At 39.3% G+C, this 26,418-nt stretch overlaps 1 protein-coding gene across 1 annotated transcript; it reads right to left on the minus strand.

Moving 5' to 3' along the window:
- Positions 1-12,407: 12,407 nt before the first annotated feature.
- On the minus strand, positions 12,408-26,131 carry LOC131960675 (NLR family CARD domain-containing protein 3-like). Its single transcript, XM_059325938.1, has 9 exons — positions 25,960-26,131; positions 24,299-24,610; positions 22,439-22,517; positions 22,053-22,281; positions 20,001-21,801; positions 19,752-19,925; positions 19,419-19,592; positions 18,024-18,070; positions 12,408-13,393 (listed from the first exon to the last, which is right to left on the minus strand). Exons 1-9 carry the CDS (start codon positions 26,046-26,048, stop codon positions 12,852-12,854), a joined length of 3,447 nt encoding a protein of 1,148 aa, XP_059181921.1. The 5' UTR covers positions 26,049-26,131; the 3' UTR covers positions 12,408-12,851.
- Between the last annotated feature and the right edge of the window lie 287 nt (positions 26,132-26,418).

Here is a 26,418-nt window from a genome sequence, read left to right on the forward strand (position 1 = left end):
AGTCACAGCAGACTCGCAGCGATACAGAAGTGAAACGACAGATGAAAAATTGAAAGGGGAAGCGAGCGAGCAAAGGGGGAGAGGGAGAAAGGGAGAAGAGAAGAGGGGAGGGGAAGCGGAGCAGACTGTGGTCAGGTTGACAGTTACTGCAGAGGAAGTTTACTGAAGGCATGACAGATAGAAGAGATGACATGATCTGGGTGTGAAAATCGATTTTAATATGCAGTTTGAGAGGTGGAGAAGAAATAATGTCAGGTTTGAGCCATGTGACAGGTAGTCTCCCCGCCCACGTTCACACCTCTGCACGTCTGGCACCAAACATACACCCCGCGCTAACAAACACAACAATCAACTGTGTAACACATTACATTACATTACATTACATGTCATTTAGCAGACGCTTTTGTCCAAAGCGACTTACAATAAGTGCATTCAACCTGATGGTACTAGACATAGACCACAGGAATCAAGTAAGTACATAACTTTAAGAGCTAACTGTCATCGCTACAGGAGTGCTATATGTTAAAGAAGAAAAGAAGAGAAAAGAAGAAGAAGAAGAAGAACAATTTTTTTTAAATAAATATATATGTTAGATGACCATGACTTAGCCGAGGTATTGTTGGAAGAGATAGATCTTCAGCCTGCGGCGGAAGATGTCCAGGCTGTCTGAGGTCCTGATGTCGGTGGGGAGCTCGTTCCACCATTTGGGAGCCAAGATAGAGAAAAGTCTGAAGGAGGTTTTGAGGCAAGTTGACCCACGCAGGGTGGGAGTCACCAGCTGTTTGGCTGATGCAGAGTGGAGAGGACGGGCAGGGGTGTAGATCAACCAAGTGCAAACGCAATACCAATCCACCACCGGAGGCTCAGCTCCTGAATGGGGGAGACCAGAGAGCAACCAGTTAGAAAATTTAGAGTTAGAAAAAAACACACATAAAACACATAAACATGAAAAACAAACCAAAAACACACACAAAAACACACAAAAGCACACACAAAATTACAAAAAACACAGATAAAAACACAAAGAAATTATTTAAAAAAAAAACAGTAAACACAAAAGATTGCATTACAAATGCTAAATGCACAAAGCTAGATTAGAAAACTCTCTGCAAAAACTAAAATCATGTTAATACACAGCAGCAACCATATATATATGTATATACATATATATATATATATATATATATATATATAGGAAAGGTATATATCTATGGCAGCAACACCCAAACAAGCCTGTCACTACACGGGAGCGGGAATGGAGGATGCACAGGAGTGACGTGACCCAGCCTCCAGCAAGCAAAAGGCCGACATTACTCTTTACGGCTGCCTTTTTGTGGTCGTCTCCCACCGTGATTGGCTGGGACTGCAGCACAGCTGATGGTCACCATGACGACTAACTACATGTTGCCACGACAGTAAACAGACAGCTGGTATTATCTGAAGGGAACAGGAAAGTAACATTTACAAGTCAACAGTCTTATTCTGATCATCCAGACAGATTCACTCAATATGAGCAGGTCCTGAGTAGAGAGAGTCTGACTGGACGTTGTTACTGGGAGGTGGAGGGGAGCGGGACAGGAGGAGTTAATGTAGCAGTCTCATACAAGAACATCAGCAGAGCAGGGGGGTTATATGTCTGTAGGTTTGGATATAATGACAAATCTTGGCTGTTAGATTGTAACAATATCAGTTATAACTTTCAGCACAACAACGTCCAAACTCCCGTCTCAGGTCCTTGGTCCTCCAGAGTGGGAGTGTACCTGGATCACAGTGCAGGTATTCTGTCCTTCTACAGCGTCTCTGAAGCCATGACCCTCCTCCACAGAGTCCAGACCACATTCACTCAGCCGCTCCACGCTGGAGTTCGCCTTTATGATTATGGAGCCTCTGCTGAGTTCTGTAAAGTGAAATAATCAGAAGTGATGTAAAGAGCAGCAGGTTAAACTCTTCAGGTTTCAGGTTAAATGTAAATGTTGTTCTTCTTTCAGACTGGTGGAAAGAGAACATGTTTCTTTAACTTCACTTTGTTTATTTGCGTCTGTAGATTTCTCCTAAATTCACCAAAAGTGAACGTTAGGTAACACCTCATTTAAATATTTAAACAGAAAACTTGTAACACAAACAATAATTGTCTTCATGTCAGTAATCAACTGGGGAAGTTTCACTGTGAAATCTGTGAGTTTAACATTTTTATTTTTTATTTTTCTTAGGTTCATATTTATGTGTGCTTTTTAAATTTAAATCTAATTTTACAGAAAATAACTTCATTCTTTTTATAAGTAACTTCTGATTGAACACAAAATTACAGAGAAAAACGTTAAATAGTTTTAATGACCATAAACCAATGAGCAACACATTTAATTAAAGATAATTATTGTAATTTACTTTTTACATTTCTATTATTAATTCAGTAAATCAACAGAAATACTTTATAAATAATACAATAAGTTTTCTCTAACTTCTTATTCTTGTATAATACTTTAAATTACAGTTGGGTTTTTAATTTAAAGATAATGTCTGTAAAATGTATAAAAAAAAAAAAATTCAAAGTGCAAAAATGTTTTCATTCTCCGTGAAATTACATTTAAATTTAAAAGTTACCATAAATACAAAACTTTAAGATTTAAAGATTTAATGTAAAAATATTTAAATTAGAAAAACATTACATTTTTAGTATGGATATAAACCCTCATAGCTACATATTTAATTATGGATAATTATTGTAATTTTACTTTTAATTTTACAAAAGAGATGTAAACTGAAAAACTAAATAATACAGCAACTTTCCTGGAAAAAAAGAGAAATAAATATCAACTTTTATTGGCATAATACTTAAAGTAAAAATTGGCATGTTAATTAACAGATAATATCTGTAATTTTATAAAAACATGAATTAAAAACGATTGTGAAAATGTTTAACTTCTGTAAAATCAGGTGTTTCAGTGTTTGACTGTAAAAGTAAACATAAATATAAAACTAATGAGATTGACATTAAATATTGTAATTTTAAAGTAGAAGTAAGCTGTATAAATAATACAGTAACTCTCTTGTGAAAAAATCTGAATAAATGTATTTTTTATTTTTTTTACATTAAACTAGAATTAACAGTTGTGTTGTTAATAATGAGCTGTAAATATTTAATTCCTGATAATTATTGTTATTTTACTTTTATTTGTTTCTGATTTAAGAAAGTAGAAGAAATATTGTAGAAATATTATTGAACATGTTTTTTTGGGGGGGTAATTTGTTATTATTGGTGTAAAACTTAAAGTAACAGTTGGGTTTTTAATTTAGAGAAAATGTCTGTCATTTTAGATTTTTGTGTTCAGTTAAAAGAAATAATCTTAAAAATGTTGTTTGTTTGTTGTTGTTGTTGTTGTTGGTTTTCCCTCAATCTGTGAGGCAGAAATCTCCACTTGAGCAGCACTTTGACCAAACTTTCTCCATTCTGAGCTGAGCTTTGTTCATCAATCATTCATCGTCTGATTTATACACATTTTATTAGAGAAAACATGGAGAAAAGTCGGATTATTTGACTCCAGAAACACTTGATCCTACATTTCCCATCATGCAGCTGGACAGTGTGTCAGCTGTGAAGAGTTGATCCCACAGCGCTCCCTGCTGGACAAACTGTGGAACAACAACATTCATCTTCTGCTTTTTCTTTGACTTGATCTGCAACATTCACAGCAGCAGGAATATAAATATATTTTATTTATCATATTTATTCATTATTATATGTGAACAATCAGGCTCCACTTCAGAAACATAACTAAATGTTTTAATTACAAATAAAACATGAATGCAAAAACAAATATTTATTCATTATTTCACTTTGTACTTTATACTCTTATTATTTATTTATTTATTTATTTATTTATTTATTATTTTCGTAATACATTTCTTTATTCATAATGAAGCGTATCATCAGGTAAAGTCTTGAAATAAATACATTTAATAAATTAATTGATAATACATTAATTTAAATTACAATTAAGTACATATGTGCAAGAATAAATACATTAAAATGAATAAATGTAAAATAGGACAATAAATAAATAAATAGGTGCATTAATATAAAAGCGAACAAAGTAGCAAATTAAAAATATAAATCTCAACATGGCACATTTTATAATTCCAGCTATCTTTTGAAGCTTTAATGTGATAATAATGAACTCCTGGAGGTATTTTCAGTGTATTTGTGGTTGTGTTAGCTTCAGACATGTTGAGCTGCTGTGAAAAGCTCCGGTGTGTTTAATCACATTAAATATCTGAATATGTTACCGTGGCAGCAGTTCTGAGTGACATACGGCCGTCTGTCTGCTCTTAGCTCGGCTCCCCGAGGACTATTCATAACATTCATGAATATGGGCTTATATTATGAAACGTCTTCGGTACCGGCGGCACCAACAACCGCTGCAGCGACTACACCACCATCACCGGACCGCAACGCATTACACATTAAAATACATGAATGTATGCAGTGATATCCTCTACATTAGTGAATATACCCATATTCACTAATGTAGAGGATATCACTGCTCCATTCTGAGCTGAGCTGTGCTGTTGGTTGTATTGTTTGCTGTTGCCCTGTTCATCTGTTTCTGCTGTCCGAATGTGTCGGCTCTACTTATTTATGATCGCCAAACTCTTCTTAACATCCGAGCCTCTGCTGAGACGGAACTGAGAAGACACGATCCGGCGGACTGGACCGCAAATCTCCCTCCCCTGCTGGCGGATATCCCAGCTCACCTGCACCGCACACCTTGCGCCACTCCCTGGAAGAAGCGGCGAAAAAGACGAGGGAAACGGGCCGGTGTGCTGGTGAAAGTTAAGGCTTACCTGTCGGCTTCCTGTGTGTCCGACCCTCGCCTCAGACGTGAAGGTCTGTGTTATTCCTCTGCTGTGAGATGTTCACTGCAGCTCAGGAGTCCCTGGATACGAGCTGTAGCTCCCAGCCCTCCTGCTGGTGCCTCCGAATGGACGTTTTCTGCCGGCCCGAAAAGGATCTCTCTACCTCAGGGCCTGCTACTGATGCAAAGCTACTCTTCTCCCGGTCTGACGCTGTCGCCCAGTCCGCTGCTTTTCCCTGCTGCTTCACCCGGACCCCCGGTGGCTCCAGCCGTCCATGGCCTGACGTCGGCGTTTTCTCCTGGACACCACCGAGCGCGCAGAGGCGGCGTTGTGCACGCAAACCTCCGCCCGCTAGGCCGTGCCGCGACATCGACCACCGTGACTCCCCAGGTCACACTGAAGATAGCTTTGATTAATGCTAGATCGCTAGCAAACAAAACGTTTCTCCTGAACGATTTTTTTCACATCCCGTGAACTGGATTTTATGTGCCTGACGGAGACGTGGATACGTGCTGGTGAGTCCATAGCCTTCTCAGAAATTCTCCCTCCTGGCTGTACTTTTCTTAGCTCTCCGCGGAAGGGTGGTGGAGTAGCTTGTGTATATAAATCCTGTTTCCACTGTCGGCAGATTCCATCTGTCACATTTGCCAGTTTTGAGCTGCAGCTTTTTGAACTTAATTGTTCTCCTCCAATGTTGTTTGCAGTGGTGTATCGTCCTCCGAAACATAATAAGGAGTTCATACAGGATTTTGAAAGTTTCCTCTCTGGTGTTATGGTTGACTATGAACATGTTTTAATTCAAGGTGATCTGAACATCCATGTGTGTTGTGAGACCAAACCTCTGGTAAAGGACTTCCTATCTCTGATCGACTCTTTTAACCTGACCCAGTGGGTTTCTGGCCCAACACATGAAAAAGGTCACACATTAGACCTAGTGTTGTCTCTAGGAGTGCCTGTTTTTGTGGACGAGATCTGTAGTAGCGCTTGCATTTCTGATCACCTGCCTGTTTTGTTCTCTGCTACTGTCCCTTGCTCTGTTGTTGAAACTCGTCCTGCTCCCCGTCGTTACCGTGTTATAAACTCGGATACTACACTGATGTTTTCCATGGCTTTCGATGATTTTGTAAGTTCACACATGGATGAGCTGGGTTGTCTGTGTCCTGAAGAGCTTGTAGCTATTTTTGACACAAAATGTACTAGCATCCTTGACTCTATCGCCCCTATGAGGAAAAAATCTGTCAAGGCCCTGTCTGAACCGTGGATAAATGACTCTATCCGAGCTCTCAGGCGCTCATGTAGGCGTGCTGAAAGGAGGTGGAAGAAAGATAAGCTACACGTATCTCGTGGAATAATGCAGGACTGTCTTCTGGAATATCAGAATGCTGTTAAAGCTGCCAAAGCAGGTTACCTCTCAAACCTTGTCTCAAACAACATCAACAGGCCAAAGGTTTTGTTCAATGTTCTAAACCCATGCACCACTGATCCCATTGTGCCATCACCTGCTCTCTGTAACAGTTTTCTTGATTTCTTTGTCAACAAAATCTCTGCTCTGCGATCAGTACCGCCTCTTGTTGCCTCTGACCCCTCCAGCTCCCCGATGTGCCCTGCTGTTTTTGACCAGTTTAAACCTTTATCGCTGTCTCAGCTGTTGGATTTAGTGCAGAAACTACGCCCCACAACTTACCCTTCTGATAGCTTTCCCCCTCGTCTCCTAAAAAAGGTTTTTAATTCTGTGGGCTCATTCATTTTATTACTGTTTCATGCTTGTTTTAGCTCAGCCTGTTTTCCCGCTCCTTTTAAGCATGCTATAGTGCAGCCACTTATCAAAAAACCTAGCCTTGACCCATTCATCCTTGCTAATTTTCGGCCTATCTCTAAACTCCCCTTTCTGTCCAAGGTGTTAGAGAAGGTAATGGCTACCCAGCTGGTATCATTTCTGGAAAAAAATGACATTTGCGAAAAGTTCCAGTCTGGTTTTAGACCTCGTCATAGTACAGAATCTGCCCTTTTAAGAGTTTTTAATGATCTTATTTTAACTGTTGATTCTGGATGTGCTGCCATCATGGTGACATTGGATCTGACTGCTGCATTCGACACGGTAGATCACAGGACCCTGCTCTCACGCCTGGAGCATCATGTTGGTATCAAGGGTGCTGCCCTCATGCTGCTCCAGTCCTATCTGACCGATAGGAGTTTCTCCGTGCATTTGGGAGATTTCTCTTCTAGTGTGACCCCTCTTACTTGTGGGGTGCCTCAAGGGTCTATTCTAGGCCCTTTACTGTTCACATTGTACATGTTGCCCCTTGGTTCCATTCTCCGCAAACATAATGTGTCTTTTCATTGTTACGCTGATGATGTTCAGATTTATCTTCCTTTACAAATGAATTGTAAAGACTCTGTACACTCTTTTACTGGACTGCATAGCTGACATCAAGACTTGGATGAGCCTCAGCTTCCTAAATCTGAATGACAGCAAGACAGAGGTCATTGTGTTTGGGCGTCATAAACATTACAGTGACTGTGCTGATGCTCTGCCCCCCTCCTTGGTTTCAAAAAAGTGCTCTGTCATTAAGAGCCTTGGTGTCACTTTCGACAGTGATTTTAAACTAGATAAACAAATCGGCTATGTGGTCAAAAGTGCCTTTTTCCAGCTGCGACTTCTGGCCAAGGTAAAACCGTACCTCTCTCCTAGTGACCTGGAGAAGGTTATTCATGCTTTTATCTCTACAAAGCTGGATTTTTGCAACTCGCTGTATGTAGGTCTAGACCAGCGCTCATTGCGACGCCTGCAACTTGTACAGAACGCTGCAGCGCGTCTTTTAACAGGCACAAAGAAACGGGAACACATAACCCCAGTTCTGGCCTCTCTACACTGGCTTCCTGTCCGTTTCAGAATAGATTTTAAAATCCTGATGTTTGTTTTTAAAATTTTAAACGGATTGGCTCCAGCATATTTGACCGAGCTGATACAGGTTCACAGACCGACCAGAGCTCTGAGGTCTGCAAATGAGTCCTACCTGGATGTGCCTAAATGCAGGCTAAAAACTAAAGGCGATCGCTCTTTTGCAGTGGCTGCCCCGAAGCTGTGGAACAGTTTACCACTGCATATCCGGTCGTCAAAGACACTGGACAATTTTAAATCTTTCTCCCAGGCCTTTGAACCTGCGTGAGAAGAAAGTTTGTTTCTGTGTGTTGTGTTGGATTGCACATCTCATGTCATATATTATTAGATTAAATTGTCTTTTATTTTTATTTTGTGAGTTTATTGTTATTCAATTATGTATCTTGTATTGCATTGGATTTTTTGTTGTGATTCAGTTATGTAAAGCACTTTGGTCAACCTTGGTTGTATATAAAGTGCTCTATAAATAAACGTGACCTTGACCTTGACCTTGACCTTTGCACGGAATTGCAACAAACCTCGACTATAATTATAACTCAAACTGTATTTCATGTAAGTATGCTAAAAAAGTTGATATTTAGCTAAAATGAATTGAATACATTAGATAGGTGAAGGACCATGGTATGACAACTGTTATTTGCTCCAACACAGAATACCGCTGCAACCCTGTATAATTGAAGTGTGTGTAGAATTATATGCCATTTCTTTTTCAGTAACCCTGGGTGTTGTCCTGCACACTTCAAGTGCAATACTTAACTGTGTACTTTTACTACATAGAGTGATAACATAATACAAACATTTGTTTTACTTACATTTATTGACATACAGTAAAATCAAAAGTCATGTTCAAAATATTATTTGGCAAATGTTATTCTTTGAATGCAAAGGGATACTTACTGCTCTAAACTTCTAAACCACAAAGGCTCATAGTCAGCTGGATATATGTTATTAGCATTCTGCAAAGAGAATATATTTAAACATACAGGCTCAAGACCAGGATGGTCAAGCATACATCTTGGTGGATCCTGGAGCTGGTTTACTCTTCTTCTAACCTAATAAATGAAAACAGGTAGTTCAGTCATTTCTTCTAACTAAAAGACCATTTTACCTGTAACTCTTATTTATGTTATTTGGTAATGATACCTGTGGGATCTCCATGCAGCACACGTTTTCTTGCTCTGTGGGCATTGTTGCACAATTCCCACATAAGCACCTGTTGAAAAACGAATAGACAATGTTATGTTATGAAATAATGTAGAACACACACAATGATGCTAATCCTAAACTGGGTGGGAAGATATCAAACTGTAACCTGATACAACAGGATCACTATTCCCCCAATTTATTTTTCAATAACTCTATATAACTAACGTTACATCCTGTCAGTGTGAATTTGTTTTGTTTTTATTTCTGGCCAATACAATGACTACTGTCAGATTTGTCATGGAACAGTAATGATAGAAATAAAACAGTGAAATTCTAAACCCCAGCATTGGTGAACAACACACAAAAAATAAAATAAACCAAAAGAAACACACACACTGACAAAGTGTGCACACTCCGGCAGGTAAAAGAATATCACTGTTTAATTGTAAATGGTTACAATTGTGTCCTGACTTTATATTTCTAGCTAATATAGCTGACGCAAACGTTAGCACATACACATGCCAGGCAAGGTAATATGAACAACAGTGACATTTCAACCACCACGGACAGACATCCAGCTGTAGCCTTTGCTGCAACACTTGGACAGCTGCCTCCTCCTGTTCAGGGTCAGACTCCGGGTCAAATATGGACGCTCTCACAATATTTGATCCTGCCTGCGGTACTCCTGAAGTGCCATGTTGTTGTTTTTTTCAGCGTGGCAGGAAGTGAGCTGATAGAGGCGGCTCTGTGCGTAGCCACCTCCTCCAGGAAGCCAAGCCTTTTAGGCAGCCAATCAGAGCAGCGCCTCATTAACATAGTTTCTCCGCCCACCCAAAACAGCTTCTGTATTCAATGAGGCAGAAACTGCCGGCTTCTGCAGCCTGTTTCAGGCTGTATGTGAGCGATTTTTTAGAGTTGATTTCATAATATTGATTTTAAGGACCATTGGACATGTATTACACAGTTCAGACTAGCATAATATGGGACCTTTAACATTCTCATTCACCAAGAAACACTAATTATGTATTAAAATATTTGTTTTAATTTAAAAACATTGAAAAACATCATACTGTAAAACATTGCATTAAGAGAGACTGTGAGTATGAGAGAGAGAGAGAGAGAGAGAGAGAGAGAGAGGCTGAAACAGTGTTAGAGTCTGGCCATAGAAGTGAGAAGGTTCAGACAAATACTGGTAGAGAAAGACAACAGCCACCACTGAGATCTAAACACAGAAGTATCAGATACACTTTCTCCTGACACAGTGCAGTGCACAATATATTAAATATATCAGAAATAACCTTTTTGGAAAATGACAAATGAACCTGTTTTGAAAAGATGGCAAAATGAATCTCCTGCCTGAGTTCATCTAAGAGTAAGGAAAGAGAAATGCCTCCTGCCATAAAAAGGAACCTGCTGAGGTGAATCTACATCAGCTAAATGTGGAGCCCTTGTCCCTGAGGTAGGGAAGACGTTAGCGCTATCCCAACTAGCTAGCTATGCTAGTTTTCATGACGCAAAAATGTAACGTTAACGAGTCGACTTTAAATAGGCTAATACAATGGTAATTACCTATCAATAGTACTTTCTATAAAAACGTAAATGTTAAGTTCTGTCAAATACTACCACATACTTCAGTCACAACATATCAAAACAGCTTGTCCCGCTAGCTTACCTGTCCTGCATCAACACATGGCTCATTAGAATATTCAATGAGCCATGTGTTGATGCATGTCTGAAGGAGGAGAGTGGGTCGGGGTTTGACCAATAGGATGGCTGTATAATTCCATCTGCCCACTGAGTCACTAGCGTTGTGTTTATACTGGAACTTTGACACGGGCGCTAAGGCCACCTTGGCCGTAAATTGAACATTTTTTCACAGGGCATCAAGGCCAAAGTGCGGGGCAGCGTGAAATTCCCACCCTGGTCTAAACCCGACCCACCTCTCCGTCCTCCTCCGAGACCTGAGGCACATTCACAATCATCTCTCTGTGAGCGCGTAATAACAGTAATAAGACCATTTTGAGAGTATCGGGGCATTTAAAAAATGTGCGACTTTTTGCCCCAAAATTTTGACATGCTATAGTATGACTTTTTTTAATCAAATGCTGGACATCTCAAAACATGGTATTTTTTATATTTTATTTTGGGAAAAGCCATCCTTCTACACGTATCAACAGACCATAATGAGACCATTTTGAGAGTATCGGGGGATTCAATAATTTAGTGACTTTTTCCCAACAAAAAAAGAATGACTTTTTTTTGTTTTCAAATTTTGGACATCTTAAAATGTTTTTGTTTTTTTTGTAATTTCGGGAAATGCAACCCTCAAAACACCATAATAAGACCATTTTGAGAGTATCTGGCCATTTGAATCATTCTTTACTTTTTCCAACAAAAATTAAAAAATTCTATAGTATGACCTTTTTTTTTAAATTTTGGACATCTTAAAATGTGGAGGTTTTTGGGGGGGATTTTGGGAAAATCAAGCCTTCTACACGTATCAACAAACCATAAAAAGACATTTTTTAGAGAATCGGGGCATTTAAAAAATTTTGCAACTTGGTCCCCAAAAATTTTGACATGCTATAATATGATTTTTTGGTAAATTTTGGACATCTTAAAATGTGGAGGGTTTTTTTTGTGATTTCAGGAAAAGCAACCCTACTTCAAGTATAAAAAGACCATAATGAGACCATTTTTAGAGTATCGGGCCATTTAACATTTTTTCCAAATTTTAGACATCTCAAAATGTGTTTTTTGTCTTGTGATTTCAGGAAAAGCCACCCTACTTTACGTATCAACAGACTATGTATCGGGGCATCTAAAAAAAAAAAAATTTCGACATGCACGAACATATAGTAGGCTATGACTTTTTATTCAAATTTTGAACATCTCAAAATGTATGCTGTTTTTTGTTCTATTTTTGGAAATTCTAAAATATGGTGTTTTCCTGTAATTTTTGTACCAACAACACTTTAATATGTATCAACACACTATAATGAAACCATTTAAAGCATTTGGGGCATTTTAAAATTTTATTACCTTTTGAATTTTTTTGCCATACTTTAATATGATGGGTTTTTTTGTTACATTATATAATATTGTGTTTTTCTTTCATTTTTGAACAGATGATAATCTAATATGCATCAACAGAGTAATACAGCCATTTTTAGCATTTTGGGTCATTTTTAAATTTTATTACCTTTTGCTGAAAATAATTCATTTTATTGTGGGGGGGGGGGTTTCCAGAAGAAATTATGAAATAATTTAAATATATAAACTGGCATTTTAAAGGTTTAAATCCCGAAAATTATTGAATGTTTTGTAGTTTTGGGCATAATTGAAGTTGTTTAAGAGATTTATGAAAAAAGGCAGAAATATTGATGTATGGTGATTTAATAGCAGTTTATTTATGCATGTACATTTTTGCCACGAAGGGGTCCAAAGGGTGCAAAATGCATCAATAGACTATCAAAGACACGTAAGAGTAAAAGACATGGGATTTAAAAAATGTTAACAAAATATACATATATTTTTTGTAAATATTTACGCTGCTGTGAGGTTTATAAACCAGCAGATGTCACTGTGCTGCTGCTGAGTCTGAAGCCTCAAAGCTTCACAAAGCTTCCTGCACCGTCCCTAAAAACACATACAATTTAATACAAGTTTATTACAGCATGTGTACATGGACACAGATACACTTTACATTGTTTATACAGTGTGTCCCAGAGAGTCACTTTTAATCACAGCACCAGGGAGGAGGCAGATGTTACACATCAGGAAGTGTTTCTAGTGAAACATGTTGATCATCAAAGAGATGAAATCAGACAAATGAATGTTTTGTGTTTGAGTCTGAGACAGATCTGCTTCACAGTGCAGAGTGTGAGTGATGGTGAACAGACTGAACTTTGATTTCAGTCAGCAGAGTTTCTGTCCACAGGAGAGACTCTCAGACCTGCAGAGGACACAGAGACACTGAGGAACCAGGTGACCAGAACCCAAACCCAGGATAAAGAGGTTGAGTGAATGTGGTGTTGAAGGTGTGGAGGTGGATCAGAGAGTCAGAGGAGACTCTGTAGAAGGACAGAGAGCCAGCAGGACAGTCCACATACACTGCTACTCTACCAGAGGAGGAGGAGGAGGAGGAGGAGAGGTCTGTTCTTCTGTTATTGTGGCAGACAGAGTAACCACCATCAGAGCACCTCAGAATCCAGGACTGATCATTCCCTCCAAACCAACAGTCTTTACTGTCTCCTCTCCTCCTGATTCCTCTGTAACTCACTGATATAGAAACTGTTCCTCTCCACTCGACCTCCCAGTAACAGCGACCAGTCAGACCAGTTCTACACAGCAGCTGAGGACTGTAGTCAAACCTGTCTGGATGATCAGGATATGACTGATCCTTTATCACACCTGTCACCTTCCTGTTGTTGTCAGACAGTTTGAGTCTTCTGCCCACTGTGTTTGTGTCCAGTTCCAGTTCACAGACATCTGATGGAGAGAACAAGACACAAAACAGCTGCAGGTTATCATCTGCTGATTTATTAACAACTTTACTGACAATTACTGAAAGAAAACCATTCAAAGTTTGACATTGTAACAGCAAGTTAACACGAGAGTCAACATGTCAGTAATATTGTGTGTTTTTCCTCGTGTGGACTCGAGGATGACAGCTGATGGAGATCCACATCAATAAACACACGTAGTGAATAAAGTCTCACTAATAAAAGTGACACATCATCTTCCACTGCAGCACAAAGCAGCTCTGAACCATCTGCTTTATTAAACTGTTATTAGCTCCACCAAAGAGTCACATTCAGCACAAAGTTCAGATCTTTGATCATCAAATGTCAAACTGTCCACTGCTACAGAAAACTTTCACCACAGTCTGGATTTTTAAATGAATATCAGAGGGCTGTGGCTCCACCAACTGGCTTTAAGGTGCTTTTCATCCACCAGGGGCCAGATGCAAGAAACTCAACACACAAATATGCAAACACAATGGGCCTCATTCACGAACCGTTCTTAAGAACAAATTTGTTCTTAAGTCCTACTCACGAAGATTTTACGTAGATTGTGGCATTCATGAATTTTTTTCTTATCCAGGATTTTTCTTAGGTAAGAACAAATCCTACCAACACTCAGGAGTCTTAAGCACATTTCAGTGCTGACATGTTGGCCTGGTTGAGTTGTCTTCTTTTGTTAAGTTCAATAAAATACATTACAGTGACATTTCCCTCATATTTATGAATTTATTTATTTACTAATCTTTTTTTTTTTTTTTCATTTTTCATTTCAATTAAATTAAATGTGCCAACGCTTTAACATGAATCAAGTAAATTGGAAATCATGCCGTCCATTAGTGATACCACCCTATTTATAGGTGGCATTTCTCCATCCACGGCTACAAAACAATGGCAGATATATTACTGCTGCAGGAGGCTCTGTCTGTTCTGGTTCTGTTGCAGGTTGGCTCTGCAGGACTTCATATGTGATAAATAAAATTAAAAATAAAATCAAGCCAAGGTTGCAACCCCTCAGTCCAATACTAAAGACATATTTTGAGCTTACACACTATGGTAAACTCCTGCCTTACAGGGCACACGTTTTATATACATATATATGGGTCAATGACGTATAAGGGTTTTCAACAGGCCAAATTTAAAACACAAAAAAATAGCATATCTATTGCAATTGTTCAAACATTCTGAATGTTGTGCACACAGAAATTAAAATAAAAAATGAAATGAAGCGTTTTTAGTGTTTTTTTCACCTATATGAATCGGCCATGGCCTTAAAAAACATCATGTGGTGCGACCGCGATTTATCTTAAAATTAGTTATTTTCCATAATGTGCTTAACTTTTTTTTTACAAGTTCTCAGTTATTTAAAGTGTTTAGAAACAAGTATTTAAATTTCTTTTGATATTTTGTCAATAATGATTTCATATTTTTGTTCCATAGTGTTACAGTCCCGTTTTTCATTGTGCTGACACAACTATAGTTCTTCTAAATTTCATTATATTGATTTAAAAAAATAAAATCTACCAGTCACCTAAGTATACTGTATCAGTGATTAATATTCCAGCTACAGAAACTAGATATTACATTTTGAATTCAACACAGTTACTGCTTTTATTGGTCGCACCACATGATGAGTGGTCGCACCAAATGACATGAAGACATTATATAATAAATATAGGTCAATAAACAGGTCAATAAACAATACTTTTAATACAAAACATACAATTACATCTGATAATTATGAAATTACAATAATAACAATACAAATAAAACAATTTAATTACATTTTCAGAAACATGAAAAATCTCAAACATAAACGCACTTTGTTTTGAACAAACATTTCATACTTTACAATAAAGATCTGAATGTGCACCACACTGCCTTGGTGTCCTGAAATGTTTTTTTAATAACATTTTTAAAAGTAAAACAATCTCAAACACAAGTGCACAAAAATTGGATGTTTTAAACAAAGACTTCATAACCATTTTAATTTTTTTATAAATCCATCAAACATACAGTAACTGCAGTAACTTGACAAAAGAATGAGTCAATTATGTTTATCATACTATTTTCATCAGAACCTTGTATTATAGTAAATCATGTAATCATTCACAAAGCCACAAATGTGTGCTTCTATTAAAACAGTTGGTGATGATGCATAATGATTTCATCAAACTTGAAAATCATAACATTACTTTTGGGTATTTTAATGCATATGTCAAAGTGGGGGATATATTGTTAACTGCAGGCAGTTTTTAGCCCAGGCATTCATTCCTTTCTCTGTAAGCACAAGATGCAGCCCTCCATTTCTCTCTTTGTTAAGTTTTCTCTCTCTGTGGCAGATAATCTGACTTTACATGTAGAATCTTTCCCTGTTGTTTTCTTTTCTGATAGCTTTCTTTTCTTCTAGCAAGGTACTCCTCTCTTGCCACTGGGTCAGCATTAACACGCTGCCTATGGTGAGCGGTTTTTGTTTTGCTTGAAAGTGGCATCTGGTAAAATAGATTAAAACAGTAAATAAATGACAAATTACTAATGCATACATAATTACCACAGTGAAATTGCATGCTCCATCCTTTTTTACATTTTTCTCATGATATTGTACAAAAAACTAAATGTTAAATTTCATTTCTGAAATACTGAGAAAACAATACTCAAATTGTACAAAAAACTATTCAAAAAAATGTTAACATAAAGTATTTTTTGTATGTTAGTCTTAAATTAAATATAAAAGCACAATAACTGCCTATCTAGGACATATATCTATTATCAAAATGGTCGCACCACATGATACCTGGTCGCACCAAATGATATTTTCATGTTCAGTCAACATTTACAGGCAAATAATTAGCATCCTTTAACAAAACAAGCTAGCTTTACACAAAAGGCAAGTTTAAATTTTCTAATCAAAATATATATTTGTAGAAATAGCTTAATATTCATAATTTTTTTGAGGTCATACCACATGACATCCAGATATGGCAACTACATACCAACCGTTAAAAGCGATATGTTTTATCAAATTTGAGAAAGATTAACAAACCTGCTTGCTGTCTCCAAGGGTTCTTGGCAAACTGTTGGATGATGCAACTTCCTGTCTTGGTCTGGATTTCAAAGTTAACGTCCCAAAGTGGTAATTTCTTGATGGTCGCACCACATGATATTTCATAAAATGGACATCCTCGGACAAAGTTTGCTCATATGTTATAATGGAACTATAACTACAAATGCCTTGAAAATTTGCACAGGACCAAAAAACACTTTGAAAATCATGCCAAATGGGAAAGAAAATATATTTGAACAGATTTAGGGTAATTTTATAGACGTTTTCGAAACAAAAATTAAGGCCGGACAGTCGCACCACATGATATTTTGACACTTTAAAGAGCGCAAAAATTGCCAACAACTAACTGTTTTTGAAAGGTTAAAGTAGGTTTATATGTGGGAGATATACTGCATACCTGTGGTTTCTTTTTACGAGTTTAAACCTTTTTTTAACTGTAAAAAATACAGTCGGACAAAAAATGTGGGCGTCACGTCATTGACCCATATATATATATATATATATGGTATTATTCCAGAAAATAAATTGTTTGTGTTGTTGCAACCTGCACTAAGGCTGCTAAATATAATTTTCCTCCTCCAAGTGATCTCCTGCAGCAGAACTTCTAGTTCTGAACTGCTAAAGTTTTTTTTTTTCTTTTTACCTGCTCCAACGGATTTACGCTTTTCTTTAGGCATTCTGTTGCTGTTTCCTCTGTGTGGCGGCCCTGCACTCCTTTTTATGGGCCCTTTTATGGGCATTAATGGGCGGTTACCTATGCTAATCCTATGTTAATTAGACTCACCTGGCACGCCCGCTCAGCTTACGAGGAGATGGCATTCATCAATTTAAGAACACGGCTGCGAACAATTCAGCGGCTTAAGAACACGTTGATGAATCTGACGTAGGGTCTTCTTAGAAACCTTCTTAAGAAGGACTTAAGAAAGAATCTAAGAAGATTCTTAAGAAGATATTGGTGAATGAGGCCCAATGTTTTCTTGTGCGTATGTGTCGTACATCTGGTCTCAGGTCTCCCAGTCAGGGAGGAACTGGAAGGTAAATCCACCTCAACTCACTTTATTCAACTTCTCAACATCTGTTCACATTAATTATGTCCTGCTTTTTTTATGACTTTTACGTTTTTGAACACTGATGTATTAAAAACATCAAGAGAAGAATATTAAAGGAACACAACAACTTTTATCTGTCAAACTTGTGAAGTTTACAAGCAGCACCTGAAGGCAACAAAACTCTTGTATAAAATCAGTGAGAGTCAAGAGAAGAAGAAACACAGTCAGCTTTCTGTTGGCTCCACTCTTCATTAAATGTATTTATTAGTTTTGTTGGATCACTGTGTTCACTTTCTTTGTGTTGGTGGATTTGAAATGGATTGATTGAATTCTAACATCTTTCCAGCCACACTGACTGAAAACAGAAGCTGAATCCTGATTGAAACTCTGGAGAAATTCATCATCCAACTTCAGTCAATAAAAAGTCTAAATGTGCTGTAACATGTGCAGCTGAGTTCTGATGAATGAAGCTGAAATACACTCACACTTCCTCAGACCAGGTCTCAGTCTCTGCAGTCCACCATGGTCCACCCTGCAGGAAGAGACACAGTCACAATCAACTTCATATCACCATTAAACATCAACCAGAGACACTCAGTTAGAGACAGAGACACATTGGCCCTCATTTATCAAGCGAGTATAGAAACCAGCGCAGATCTGAGTGTATATTTCGTCTTACGACAGGGTTCACGTGGGATTTATCAAACGATCGTATCTCTCCAATCCCAGCGTAAAAATGATCGGCTGTTGATAAATGTGGCGGCTCGAAACGAGCGTCATTTAAATGTCACGCCCTAATATATACCTGATTCAGAAGACTCGCCTTCAGAGTTTACGACACCGAAGGGAACAATACGGCCAAAAAGAGGATTTCCCCCCCCCCTAAAGTCAACTTTATTAGCAAAGTGCACCGTTACAATTAACAATAGGGGCAATATAGACATATTAAAGAAATATGCAGCGACAGAGGTTTATGAAATAAAAGTACTTATAGTTATAAATTCAAACAAGTTCAGTGAATATTTTATATTTGGAGCATGGACTTAAAAGTTTTCATAGGTTTTTGGTTTAAGGAAGTAAACATTGTTTTAAAGTAAGTTTTAATTCTAAAAGAAGAGTAATTTCTCAGAGTCAGAAAGTGAAACGCTGATGGTCAACAGCTGCAACACAACAAACTGGTTTTGTTTGGCAGCATACAAAGTGAAAAAGAAGGAAATCAGTGGTGCTGTCAGCAAAGTAGCGGACTATTAAACTCCCGGTGAGGTTTGAGTAATTAATTTATACATCGTGATATATAAAGCCTAATAATCTATATAATATCTGAATATTGCTATTATTATGATGGAGAGATATTATTAACCTCTTTACATTTACTAATAATGATGTCCCAGTCAGAGGAGCGTGTGGCAGCGCTGATTGGAAATGTTTCTACTCGGGCAGAACCACTGGTGAAGGAGACGCTGGCGCTCCGGTGTCGGAGCTGGATAACAATAATAATAATAATAATAATTATAACAGTAAACAGCAGAAGACAACAACATTTAATATCCTCGGCAAGTATTCTGTTTAAAGAATTTCATGATCGCAGGGTGTATTTATTTTAAATGATGTTTTAATGATAATATATATACGCTGACTCAAATTTGCATACACAAGCTGACAGCAGACGCGAGATCTGATCGTACCCTCCGCTCACGTCCAAATTGATAAATGCCGAGGCTTGCGTATAAATCATCTCACGCCCACTTTACGCTCACTTTCTGACGTACGCTCATTTGATAAATGAGGGCCAGTGACAGCTGCTGTCTGTCCACCTGTCCACACCTGATTGTGTGTCTGTCTGTCTATACCTGAATGTCCACCTGTCTGTCTGTCTATACCTGAGAGTCTCCAGTCTCCAGTGTGGATCCTTCAGTCCAGCAGACAGAAGTTTCTCTCCTGAGTCTCCTGGATGATTGTAGCTCAGGTCCAGCTCTCTCAGGTGGGAGGGGTTGGAGCTCAGAGCTGAGGCCAGAGAAGCACAGCCTTCCTCTGAGATCATACAGCCTGACAGACTAAACACACACACACACACGGTCACCATTAAGTCTCTAAAATAAGAGTATTTCCTTGCTAGATGTTCATTATTGTAACAGTCTAAGACACTAATGGAGCTAATAAGCAGACAACTGTTAACATAGTGGGTTTACTTCTAAAAACAGTTTAATTCTGACCTGAGAGTTTCCAGCCTGCAATGTGGACTCTTCAGTCCAGCAGAAAAATGCTTCACACCTGAATCCTTCAGGTCGTTGTTACTCAGGTCCAGGTCTCTCAGACTAGAGGACTGGGAGCTGAGGACTGATGACAGAGCTTCACAGCTTCTCTCTGTGAGGTTACAGCCACTCAGCCTGGAGAGGAATCAGCAAAACATGAGAGAACAAATAGAAACTACATTTAATCTGGATAGTGATGTGTGCACCTACAGAGCTTTGTTGGAGGCTTTGACCACTGGCAGCAGCCTCAGAAGAGCCTCCTCTGAAGCAGAGTATTTCTTCAGGTCAAACACGTCCAGATCTGTTTCTGATGACAGTAAGATGAAGACCAGAGCTGACCACTGAGCAGAAGACAGTTTATCCGTGGAGAGACGTCCTGATCTCAGGGAGTGTTGGATCTCCTCCACTAGAGAACGATCATTCAGTTCATTCAGACAGTGGAACAGGTTGATGCTTCTCTCTGGAGAAAGATCCTCACTGATCTTCTTCTTGATGTACTGGGATGTTTTCTTGTTGGTCTGTGAGCTACTTCCTGTCTGTGTCAGCAGGCCTCTGAGGAGAGTCTGATTGGTCTCCAGAGAAAGACCCAGGAGGAAGCGGAGGAACAAGTCCAGATGTCCATTTGGACTCTGTAAGGCCTTGTCCACAGCACTCTGGTAGAAATGTTTTAGTTTAGTTTTGTCTCTGAAGACTTTGGATAGACGGGATGTTGGTTGTTCTTCTTCCATCAGATTGACTCCAGACTTGATGAAGGTCAGATGGACATGAAGAGCAGCCAGAAACTCCTGAACACTCAGATGGACGAAGCAGAACACCCTGTCCTGGTACAGTCCTCTCTCCTCTCTAAAGACCTGTGTGAACACTCCTGAGTACACTGAGGCTGCTGTGATATCGATGCCACACTCTGTCAGGTCTGAGTCATAGAAGATCAGGTTTCCTTTCTGCAGTTGATCAAAAGCCAGTTTTCCCAGAGACTCTATCATCTTCCTGTTCTCTGGACTCCACTGTGGATCTGTCTCAGCTCCTCCATCGTACTTGATGTTCTTCACTTTGGACTGAACCACCAGGAAGTGGATGTACATCTCAGTCAGGGTCTTGGGCAGCTCTCCTCCCTCTCTGGTTTTCAACAGATCCAGAACTGTAGCAGAGATCAAGCAGAAGACTGGGATGTGGCACATGATGTGGAGGCTTTGTGATGTCTTGATGTAGGAGATGATTCTGCCGGCCTGCTCCTCTTCTCTGAATCTCTTCCTGAAGTACTCCTCCTTCTGTGGGTCAGTGAACCCTCTGACCTCTGTCACCATGTCAACACAGTCAGCAGGGATCTGATTGGCTGCTGCAGGTCGTGTGGTTATCCAGAGGCGAGCAGAGGGAAGCAGTTTCCCCCTGATGAGGTTTGTCAGCAGCACATCCACTGAGGTGGACTCTGTGACATCAGTCAGGATCTCAGTGTTGTGGAAGTCCAGAGGAAGTCGACACTCATCCAGACCATCAAAGATCAACACAACCTGGAACTTTTCAAACCTGCAGATTCCTGCTTCTTTGGTTTCAGGAAAGAAGTGATGAACAAGTTCCACCAAGTTGAACTTTTTCTCTTTCAGCACATTCAGCTCTCTGAAAGTGAATGGAAATGTGAAGTGGATGTCCTGGTTGGTTTTGTCTTCAGCCCAGTCCAGAGTGAACTTCTGTGTTAAGACTGTTTTCCCAATGCCAGCCACTCCCTTTGTCAGCACTGTTCTGATTGGTTCATCTCTTCCAGGTGAGGCTTTAAAGATGTCTTCTTGTCTGATTGTTGTTTCTGGTCTGTCTGGTTTCCTGGATGCTGTTTCAATCTGTCTGACCTCATGTTCATCATTGACCTCTGCAGTCCCTCCCTCTGTGATGTAGAGCTCTGTGTAGATCTGATTCAGAAGGGTTGGGTTTCCTGCTTTGGAGATCCCCTCAAACACACACTGGAACTTCTTCTTCAGGTTAGACTTCAGATTATGTCGGCACACTGGAGCACAAGTTCCTGAATGAACAAATTAAATCAAATCAGCGAGAGTATCCTGTAGAAAATCAGAGAATCTAAACATTTAATTGTGTCTGTGTAGTTTTTGCTCCTGTGTCAGTTTTATTCAGGTCATCAGTTGAGGACAAACAGCTTCTGATCTGATGCAGATGTGTGCAGCATATTTACTTCTGCAATTATAAATGTGAGCTTTGCCCATGTTGCCTCCATTTTATCTTTCATCATGTTACATTTTAAAGAAATCCACTTACTGCTCTTTAGACAGTCAGCAAGCTCCTCCTGCTTCATTCTTCTCAGGAAGTTAATTGTGATCTTCAGAAACTCCTCTCTGTTGCTCCTCCTCTGCTCCTCATCCTCATCCTCCAACACCTCCTCATCCTCCCTCTGACTCTCTAAGCATTCTGGGTAATCTGGACTCAGAACTTTCTGGATCTTCTTCAGCTCGTTCTTTACAAAAGTGACGATGTTCTCCTCCAGCAACTGTAACAGAATGATAAATTGAACATTTAGTTAAAAGCTCACATGTCATTCATCTGTCAGTCTGAAGGTTGCTGGTCCAAACAGAGCAGCACCATGAATGGTAGATAAACATTAATCTGTAGTTTATAGTGAAAGGTTTGTTTGTACATGCACACACCATAAATATGGAGTCCAGGTCTGTTTGATGCTGTGGGGCTGACTGACCACTGAGGCCCTCTGAGCTCTCCTGCTGAACTCTGCAGAGAAAACATCAAGTGTAGGAACATTTAATGACATACATATGTAAATGGCTTTCTTAAGGAGATCTGAGATGATGACACAATGACAGAACTGTTGCTCAGGAGGAAGAGTGGCTGGTATATGGCTGGTGTATGATGATCCTTTAAAAAGAATACATGCAGGCCCCTTCAGAAATATTGGTGTCACTCTGTGAAGGCTTTGAGAGTTAAGCAAGGGGTTCAAGCAACAGTATTATGATGCAAATAAAGCTAGGCATCCTAATAACAAATAGGGGGAAGGAGAAATGACAACATTGTTTCCGGGGCCTGTGAGTTGTTATTTTTTTTCGAACAGTGAGCAACAACTAGTCCCCCAAAGAGGAACTGTGAAGGAGGAATCTGTATGGTATATAAAGTAAAGCCCAACAGAGAATTCTTTAGTCAATCCTGGTCTGGACAATTGACTCTGGTTTATGTCTTCTGTATGAGAATAAACTCTACTGCATCAAACTCTGATCATCTCCTGAGTACCTTTTGCGCCTGCATTTCGTATCAAGTTTTTCGGGAAAGAATTGGTGCATATGTTTCTGTATCAGGGGACCAGTGCCCTCATCTGGTCCAGGCTTGATCCACGACACTTTTACACAACAGGGGTCTGATCAAGGGGGCAGGGTCACCTGGGAGATGGAGTCCACCATGAAGAGAACTGAAACACCCAAAGACACCAGATCACATCACTGATGAGTTAAAGTGCATAGTTGGGTATCTCTCAAACCATCAAGTCTGGTTTAGCTAGTGATGCCTGAAGACAGACTTGGAGACAAACAACAACAGGTTGGTGATGAATGGAGGGAAAGCTGGCAGCAGGAAGGTTAGCTACCCAACCTGCATGTTCACTGAGGAAGAACTCCATGGAGCTGCAGACAGACCTTCAAGCAGATACTTGGGGATGAGCACCTCAGCGAGATGGATTGCAGGACAAGGATTTTTACAAAGAAATTATTTTAACAAGTACGACATACGTCTGCAGTGAAACCTGCAGCTGTGCCTCAGGAAGCAGAGCTGGTCGTTCACTAATCACATGTTTGTAGGTTTTATAGCTCAAGTCTCCTGAATCCACATTGATGACTGGTAATATCAGTGAGTTCATCCTTAACTTCAGTGAGTTGAATCTCTTCCTGGACAATGTCTTCACACTGACAGTTCAGACGGGTATAACTAAAGCTTTCACCATCACAGTGGTATTTTTCTGTATTGTAAAGTTGATCAAGGCAGTTGACACAACAGATGGATCCAATTAAAAGCATGTATTTCTGAAAATGCCTTCCTAAAACAAAGGCATAAGTCTTTTTTTTTTTTTAACAAAAATGTTTTTTTTGCCTAAATATCATATATTCAAAATTTGGATCAGTTTCTTTGTGTTTTCTTAAAAACCTGGTAAAAATACTTATGCTATTATTTTAAGAGATTGTCAAAATGTACTATATTACCTCCTACTCAGTTTAAACATTTAAGTTTCATTACATTTGATGAAGGCTGTGCAATAACTTGTGTAGGACTCGGATCACAAAGTCTTGGAGCTGGACATGAGATCTAATAGTGACCTGTACAACAATGACTGTGACCAACCACTGGCATGCAGCGATGACTTTGTTAGTTCAAAGAATTCATACAATACATTTTTTTTTATTAAGTTTAAAAGTATCCTGCATTTAATCAAAAAAATAAATCTTTTGCCACATTGACGACAAAGTTCTGAGCGAGTCAGACATCAACAAATTTCAGTTTTAAATTCTTACCTTCCATCAGCAGCTTGTCCAACTTTAAAGTTCTCAGGAAAACCCATAGACCGGTCACTCTTCATGGACACACAGCTGGGTTCAGGTCCAGATCCAGGTTGTCCAACTTTGAAGTTCTCAGGAAAACCCATAGACCGGTCACTCTTCATGGACACACAGCTGGGTTCAGGTCCAGATCCAGGTTGTCCAACTTTAAAGTTCTCAGGAAAACCCATAGACCGGTCACTCTTCATGGACACACAGCTGGGTTCAGGTACAGGGTCAGGGTCAGGGTCAGGTTCAGGTCCAGGTTCAGGTCTCTCCTGCTGCACTCTAATAAAAAAGAGAGTGGTTAATAATGTTCCTAAAAGGTAATCACATCAAAGATTCTGACTCATTTTATTTGAATAATCAGTTTCATTTTATATGGAGAAGAGTCCTGGGGCCTCATGTATCAAAGAGTGCAAAGCTTTCATACTGAAAGATGGTCTACTCCTAAAACTAGAGAAGTACGTACGCAAACTCAGCTCCACATGTATCAAACTGTGCGTACGCCAGGTTCAGCGCACCTTTCCTTGATACATCCCAACCAGCGTGGAACTGAGCGCACATGCACGAGCCACCAACCACGCCCCGGCTCCTCCCGCAAATGAATATGCCCATGACATGCAAATAACTATAAATCGCCGGCATGCCCGCTGATAATCTCCGGTGTGGAGGCAGGAAAATGTACTTGTTGTTACCTCAGGTGTGGGATCAGCAACAAGGAGTCACTGTGGCTGTTAACCAGCCGGATCAGAGACCTGCACCATGGCAGAAGGTCCCTCAACACACACTCCTTCTAAACTCCACCGTTATTAGTTTTTTCAGGAGCCGTTAGAGCTGCCAGTGCGTAATGCTGCCAATATCATTTTTACGCATCAGTTTATAAGCCACACTTAACCTGTTGTCCCAATTAAACATCACATACGGGATCAAATATGCACCACACCTGAATTATTCTGAAAGCATTTCCCACACACGTTTTTTCTCCGGAGAGAGGGATCTGTGGTCATGGATCTCTGTGACCTGCAGCGCTAACATCTCCATGTTAAACCAAAGAGGAAACAGTCGGCGATCGGGACTTTGACACAGTAATTGAGGCAGGTTATCTGTGGTATTTGTGCGCTCCATATTAATCCGAATCAGAAATACTTTAATGTTCCCTGGAGGGAAATTTGGTATATTTGCATATAAAAATAGTGGAAATAGCCAAATATAGGCTATAGACTGAAGAAAATATATAATCTTTAAAAACATACAGACTTCAACATACTATCATTGCACAAGTAAGCAGCAGTACGCAGGTGAAATCTAAAATACAATAATAGATCAACAATAAAATCATCTATCCCCGTCATATTTAGAATGGGTTATTGAGGGTGGAAAACTGCATTTTCCTTCATTGTCCAAAAGCTATAAACTGTAAACACAAAGCCAGATGTGTGTAGTTTGAGTATAGACATGAAACACATTTTAAATACAGCAGAAAAGATAGTACTTTCCCCCCAAACAAAAGTTTGTGGTGCCACCGCACATTCTCACGGCAAGTTCACTTTTCATACATGTGGTGTGTGCGGGAAAAACAGCGTACGCATCGTTGATACATGAGGCCCCTGGACAGTTAGAGATCCTCATCTCACCTCTGAGCTTTGGTCTGGCTGCCATGTTCCCCACACAGAGTGGTTTCAGAGGGAGGGTCTCCCTCCTCTCTGTCCTCACACTGATCCATAGCAGAGTCCACACCTGCAGGGAGAGATTCACTCTGTCACTGCAACAACAACAACAACAACAACAACAACAGCAATATTTCAAAGTCACCAAGTCTTTGTATTTGCAGCTCTTGAGGAAATACACATATGGAAGTGGTTACAACTAACTTAACTAGTTAACTATAACCTCAGTTAGCTTACAAGTAGCTTATGTAGTATACTATTAGCTTATAACTAGTTAAACTGGTTGAACAATTAGCTTACACTCAACAGCTTGTTTACAACTCACTCAATAACAAGTGAATGGTGTTACAATGAGCTTAAAACTAGCTTAACTACTTTACAACCACAAGAAATAACTCAGCAGGTTTATAATTAGCTCATATATAG

Source organism: Centropristis striata, chromosome 22, assembly GCF_030273125.1.
Source record: "Centropristis striata isolate RG_2023a ecotype Rhode Island chromosome 22, C.striata_1.0, whole genome shotgun sequence".
In the NCBI taxonomy this organism is placed as follows: domain Eukaryota; kingdom Metazoa; phylum Chordata; class Actinopteri; order Perciformes; family Serranidae; genus Centropristis; species Centropristis striata.

Bases quoted from the DNA above. Each gene is read 5' to 3' on its own strand.
- LOC131960675 (XM_059325938.1), bottom strand. From the start codon at position 26,048: ATGGATCAGTGTGAGGACAGAGAGGAGGGAGACCCTCCCTCTGAAACC. The intron at 21,802-22,052 runs GTAAGTGGATTT...TTGTTCATTCAG, and splicing joins TGCTGACTGTCTAAAGAGCA to GAACTTGTGCTCCAGTGTGC. The intron at 19,593-19,751 runs GTCAGAATTAAA...GTGTGTGTTTAG, and splicing joins TGCAGGCTGGAAACTCTCAG to TCTGTCAGGCTGTATGATCT.